A 7,054-nucleotide genomic window follows, 5' to 3' on the forward strand; every position below is an offset into this window, starting at 1 on the left:
GAAAATATACTCACCTTACTTCCTTCTTCCTCCTTCCTCGGCCGCTGAACATCATCGCTCCCAGGAATCATTGCGCCTGCACCGGCCCCGACGTCAGTTCCGGGACGCGCGCGTCATCCCCTTCTAAACAGCTTCTGGGCATGCCCAGAAGCTGTGGAGGGATGACGCGCGCGACCCGGAAGTGACGGCGGGGCCGGCGCAGGACATCGTGGGACCGAAGAAGGCGGAAGAAGACGCCGAAGAGGATCTCGCTGGCTTCAAGCTGCCCACATCTGAGATGGCAACGCTGGACAAGACGTTTTCAAGGTAAGTATTTGTCCTAACAGGTAAGTGCAACCCGGGACAGATCAGAGGCTAGCCATTGTGGAATGCACTAGCCCTGACTGTCCCGGGGGTATTTAAAAAAAAATAAAAATTCCAGGGTGGAACTCCGCTTTAAGCCCCAGCCCTATTTCGGACACTTTTTGTTCACGCGTTAAAACCAGTATTTTTTCCTAGAAAACTACTTAGAACCCCCAAACATTATATATATTTTTTTAGCAAAGAGTCTGGAGAATAAAATGGCGGTCATTGCAATATTTTTTGTCACGCGGTATTTGCGCAGCGGTCTTTAAAGCGCCATTTTTTTGGAAACATTTTTTAAATTATTGCTCACGCTCTGGCGATCGCGGCGATACCTCACATGTGTGGTTTGAACAGCGATTTAATTTGCGGCTCGACTTCCGTATACGTTTTTTTTTTTGTGCGCGAGCTAACGGTGACGGGGGCGGCTACATTTATTATTTTATTTTTTTCCCATTTATTTTTTTAACTTTATTAAAGTTTTAAAAAAAAAAAAATCTGATCACTTTTATTGCTGTCACAAGCAATGTAAACATCCCTTGTGACACCAATATGTAGTGACAGGTAGTCTTTATGGAGGGATCGAGGGTCTAAAAGACCCCAAACCCCTCCACTACACTTCCCTGTATGCAAAACGCCGAAAACGGCATTTTTGCATACAGCCGTTTTTCAAATTTGCCGCCTTTTGCAGCACAGTAACCCGGACGTGACGTCATGGACGCCGCCTCCGGGTTACGTCATCGGAGACCCGATCAAAGCCGTTTCCTGCTTTGATCGGGACTCCATCCAGCCGGCGGACGTGCCGGCTGGGTGCTCGGGGCTTCCGGTGGGACGGGAGCCCCGGTAACAGCCGCGGGAGGGGGGGGGCGTCCCCTCCCACCCCCCCGGGTACCGATCGAGCCGCATCAGTCGGTACCGACGGAAAGCCAACCGTCAGCTCTAAACCACAGTACCGGGATGATGCCTCTAGCTAGAGGCATCATCCCGGTATAACACCGCAAAGTTTACCGACGTACCCCTACGTCAGTATGCGGTAAGTGGTTAAGGTATGCGGTAGGAATGTGTACTGGTTGTTAGGGACCGGGTGGCCGCTGTGTCCTTAGCAACCAATGAATCAGCTAAATGTAAGAATGACCGGCATTGAAAAAAACCTGGAAAAACACATTTTTTGTCATGTGGTATTTGCGCAGCGGTCTTTCAAACATAATTTTTTTCAAAAAAAAAAAATACATTTCACGGCATTAAAAAAAAAAAACGAAACCGTAAAGTTAACCCCTATTTTTTTTTTTTTATATTGTGAAAGATGATATCATTTGAGGGCGTGACTTACATATGCGTTTTCTTTCGTACACGAGCTTGTGGCGACAGGGGCGATTTTAACATTTTTTTTTTCTTTATTCCTATTTATTTTTTTTATTTTTACTGTTTTAAAAAAAAAAAAAAAGTCTGATCACTTTTATTGCTGTCACAAGGTGACAGGTATTGTTGTCACAGTGACAGGTACTCTTTATGGAGGGATCGGGGGTCTAAAAGGTCCCAAACCCCTCCACTGCACTTCAAAGTATTCAAAATGCCGAAATTGGCAATTATTGAATACTGACAGTTTTTTAAATTTGGCGCCGTTACGCGCCGAGTAAACCGGAAGTGACGTCATGACCGTCTCTTCCGGGTTACTACATCGGAGACCCGATCAAAGCCGAATCCGGCTTTGTTCGGGACTCCAACCAGCTGGCTGACATGCCGGCTGGTTGCTCGGGTCTCCCGATGGGACGGGAGAGCCACGGAAGGCGGCGGGAAGGGGGGGTGGGGACTGAAAGCCGACCGCCGCCTCTAAAAAAACAGTACCGGGATGATGCCTGCAGCTGCATATCATCCCGCTACAATCACTTCTCCGAGCCAACGTACAGCTACGTCGATTCGCGGGAAGTGGTTAAATACCATTAAAAGAAAGTTCTATCTGTCTGAAAAAAATTTCTAATGGGTATCCATCGCGCATCTGTGGGGCAACCTCAAACGGAAGGTGGAGGAGCGCAAGGTCTCCAACATCCACCAGCTCAGTGATGTCATCATGGAGGAGTGGAAGAGGACTCCAGTGACAACCTGTGAAGCTCTGGTGAACTCCATGCCCAAGAGGGTTAAGGCAGTGCTGGAAAATAATGGTGGCCACACAAATTATTGACACTTTGGGCCCAATTTGGACATTGTCACTTATGGGGTGTACTCACTTTTGTTGCCAGCAGTTTAGACATTAATGGCTGTGTGTTGAGTTATTTTGAGGGGACAGCAAATTTACACTGTTATACAAGCTGTACACTCACTACTTTACATTGTAGCAAAGTGTCATTTCTTCCGTGTTGTCACATGAAAAGATAGAATAAAATATTTACAAAAATGTGAGGGGTGTACTCACTTTTGTGAGATACTGTATGTGTGAGCCTAGGCTTAATCCATAAGCCATTATTTTATTCTTCTATCAGGTTAATGTTTTACCATCTCTTCCCATCAGACAGATCTTCAACAAACGCACAACCGCTAACAACTTGCATCTCACTTTTCATGTTCTTTTATTACTTCTTCAGCTTTCAGTTAATATTGACCAGTCGTTTGGTAATTTCTTTACAGAACGTTATCATGTCTCCTTTCATTATCCGAACGTACCGAGATTCTGACTATGATGTGGCCCGAAATTTGTTTGCTTGCGGCACTGTAGAGAACAGCGGTGAAGCCTTTAATCGCGCCTTACAGCAACCGCACATCTGGCTTCTGTTGTCCGCTCTGCTCCTCCTTCCTGCGTTAAACATTGTGTCCATCGGCAATTCTATCCTTACCTTGGCCTTAGCATTGGCTGGATTATGGTTCGGATCCCGATATTTGCATATGGAGTATGTCCAGTTTTCCCTGTTGGACGACATGCTGGACATCCGGAAGTACTACTTGGATCGGGATGGTTACGGCTTCTGGATTGCGGAGTCAGGAGGAGAATTGGTGGGGACGGTGGCCGCCCTTCCTTCTTCAGAACCCGGCGGAGAAAAACACATAGAACTGAAACGTCTTTCAGTGTCTAAAAATCACCGCGGTAAAGGCATTGCCAAGGCATTGTGTAAGACGGTGATCAATTTTGCCCGGCAGAGAGGTTGCGAGGCGGTGGTGTTAACAACTACTTTATCTCAGTCCAGTGCCTGGAAGATGTATGAAAAGATGGGCTTCAGACAAATGGGCGCATTTACTTCAGAGTTCAAGTCCAAATTTTTTGATTTTAAAATCTTGGCCTACCAATATGACCTCCCAAACCATTGATGACATCTCTGACATGATGGAAAAGCTTTGAGATAATATCAAACTATATTAAAACCCTCATTCCCGTGAACATTATATCCCATTGATTTTCTTTTTGGTAGGCCTCCAACACCAAGCATTGAATGAACTGAGTTTCTGTGTGATATATGCACATGAGAATGGAAATAAAATTCATTGATGGACCAAGTGAATAAATGCGTAGCAAAGAACAACTGTCTCATCTGAATGATTTTCTTTTTTGTTAGTCTAAGAGTGTGTTTCTGCCAACAACAAGCAGCTAACAGGCAAGGTTTCTCTGTGATCTATACCATATACTGTATCTATACCATACTATGTTCTTCAGAATTTATAGGGGCTGGATTGTGGCCAGGGGGGATAGAAAAAGTTCCAGGCCTATCATCAGTGAGAGTAGTTGTGTTCAGTTGCATAGTGCCTGTGGGCAGTAGGAGGAGGAATAATGCTCCATCATTGGTATTACTGAGGAGTAGTTCCCCTCATTGGTGTCCATGGAAGGAATAGTGCCCCTCATTGGTGTCAGTGGGAGGAATAGTGCCCCTCATTGGTGTCAGTGGAAGGAATAGTGGCCCATCATGCTGTCAGTGGAAGGAATAGTGGCCCATCATGCTGTCAGTGGAAGGAATAGTGGCCCATCGTTGCTGTCAGTGGAAGGAATAGTGGTCCATTGTGCTGTCAGTATAGGGAATGGTGGCCCATTGTTGCTGTCAGAGAGAGGAATAGTGACCCATCATTGGTGTTGGGTGGAATAGAGCCCCACCATTGATATCAATGGAAAGAATAGTGCTCCATCGTTGGTGAATCGTTTTGGTTAGTCTTAGAGTGTTTTTCCACCAACGCCAAACATCTAACAGGCAAGGTTCCTTTGTGATCTATACCAGGGGTCTCCAAACAAAGGGCCAGTTTACTGTCCTTCAGGCTTTAGGGGAGCCGGATTGTGGCCAGTGGGGGTAAAACAAGTCTAGCATCAGTGAGAGACACTGTTGGCTGGTGCTCCATGGGCCGGCGGGGGCGTCAGATGTACCACACCATACCCCCCCCCCCCCCCGGACCACACCAGCCTGCTTACCATACCCCCTCCCCCGGGTCGCCGGCTCACTCACCATGTGGAGGGCAGGCAGGCAGCGGCGGTGGCGGCTTACCCTCAGTCTCCTGTGTTTCCTCCCTCCTCCTCCTCCTTGGCCAATGGCATGGCTTCTCCTTTCGGCCAATCAGGAAACGGGTCTCAGAGAATATTCATTTGCTATTTTCACACAAATGGGTAGGCTTGGGGCGCAGTGCTCTGCGCCCCGAGCCCACCCTTTTTTTAAGCCTATTAGAGCTTCTGGCTTTAATCGCGTGCTTCAAAAAAAAAAAAAAAACCCCATTGGAATCTATGCGTCTAGCGCCCTGCATGTAGATTAGGGGGCCGGACGCATGGATAGGGGGGGTGGCGCCCCTGCACCCCCAGTGGATGGGCCGCCACTGGTGAGAGACAAAGGAGGAATGGTGCCCCATCATTGGTATTACCGGAAGGAATAGTGCCCCTCATTGGTGTCAGTGGAAGGAATAGTGCACCATCATTGGTGTCAGTGGAAGGAATAGTACCCCGTCATTGGTGTCAGTGGGAGGAATATTGGCCCATCATTGGTGTCAGTGGGAGGAATAGTGGCATATCCTTTGTGTCAGTGGGAGGAATAGTGGCCTATCATTGGTGTCAGTGGGAGGAACAGTACCCTGTCATTGGTGTGAGTGGGAGGAATAGTGGCCCATCATTGGTGTCAGTGGGAGGAATAGTGGCCCATCATTGGTGTCAGTTGGAGGAATAGTGGCCCATCATTGGTGTCAATGGGAGGAATAGTGGCTCATCATTGGTGTAAGTGGGAGGAATAGTACCCTGTCATTGGTGTCAGTGGGAGGAATAGTGCCCATCATTGGTGTAAGTGGGAGGAATAGTGCCCATCATTGGTGTAAGTGGGGGGAATAGTGTGCCATCATTGGTGTCAGTGGGAGGAATAGTGCCCATCATTGGTGTCAGTGGGAGGAATAGTGCGCCATCATTGGTGTCAGTGGGAGGAATAGTGCGCCATCATTGGTGTCAGTTGGAGAAATAGTGGCCCATCATTGGTGTCAGTTGGAGGAATAGTGCCCCATCATTGGTGTCAGTGGGGGGAATAGTTCCCCATCATTGGTGTAAGTGGGAGGAATAGTGCGCCATCATTGGTGTCAGTGGGAGGAATAGTGCCCATCATTGGTGTCAGTGGGAGGAATAGTGCCCATCATTGGTGTCAGTGGGAGGAATAGTGCCCATCATTGGTGTAAGTGGGAGGAATAGTGCGCCATCATTGGTGTCAGTTGGAGGAATAGTGCCCATCATTGGTGTAAGTGGGAGGAATAGTGCGCCATCATTGGTGTAAGTGGGAGGAATAGTGCGCCATCATTGGTGTCAGTGGGAGGAATAGTGCGCCATCATCGATGCCAGTGGGAGGAATAGTGCCCCATCATTGGTGCCAGTGGGAGGAATAGTGACCTGTCATTGGTATTACCTGGGGGGAATAGTGTCCCATCATTGGTGTTAGTAGAAGGAATAGTGCCCCATTGTTGCTGTCGGAGGGAGGAATAGTGCCCTATTGTTGTCCGTTACGGAATTATGTCCACGCACTGGATAAAGGCTAGCAAAGGTCCGCACTTTGGAGACAACTGGTCTATACATATGAATATGGAGGTGAAACTCCGGGACGGGTCAACTCAATAAATGTGTAACAAAGAACAACTGGTTCATGTGAATACAATTTTTTTTTTTTTTTTGGTCGGCCTCAGAGCATTGTTTTACCAACACCAAGCATGTAACATACAAGGTACTTGTGTGATATATACATATAGGAATAGAACTGAAACTCTTAGATGGACCAAATCAATAAAGGTTTAGGAAAGAACAACTGGTTCATTTATCTAATATGATGTTATGTCTGTAGATGCTGTTGGAAAAAAAAAAAATGGATAATGAGACGTGATATCAACAAACCTGTGTCCATTCACACACAGAGCCCTGCCCCGCCCCCACTCTCTCTTCATTGGCTCACTGGCTGTGATGGACAGCAGCGGGAGGCTCCCAATGGCTCCCGCTGCTGTGTGAGCCAATAAGGAGAAGGAGACCCAGGAGAGCCACTGCTCTTATGCTCGCTGGATTGAGATGGGACTCAGGTAAGTCAAAGGGGGCGGGGGAGCTGTACACAGAAGGTTTTTTACCTTAATGCATAAAACAGAATGTAAAAACCTTCTTCCTTTAGAACCACTTTAAAATGATGTTGCCAAGTGAGTTTGCGTTATAAATTGCCTCCTACATTGTTCCGGTTTCTTCTTGCTGGAGGCTACCATTTTGCTGAAGTCCAAAGCCCCTGAGCAGCACTAAATCTTTAGG

The 7,054-nt window shown here is 47.3% G+C and overlaps 1 protein-coding gene across 1 annotated transcript; it reads left to right on the forward strand.

Annotated features, from left to right (window-relative positions):
- Positions 1-2,973: 2,973 nt before the first annotated feature.
- LOC309565224 (N-acetyltransferase 8-like) lies at positions 2,974-3,639 on the forward strand (the record flags this gene model as incomplete). Its single annotated transcript, XM_082270040.1, has 1 exon — positions 2,974-3,639. One exon carries the CDS (start codon positions 2,974-2,976, stop codon positions 3,637-3,639), a length of 666 nt encoding a protein of 221 aa, XP_082126166.1.
- Positions 3,640-7,054: the final 3,415 nt, after the last annotated feature.

The sequence above is a fragment of the Pelophylax lessonae genome, assembly GCF_965119305.1.
Source record: "Pelophylax lessonae genome assembly, chromosome: 1".
NCBI lineage: Eukaryota > Metazoa > Chordata > Amphibia > Anura > Ranidae > Pelophylax > Pelophylax lessonae.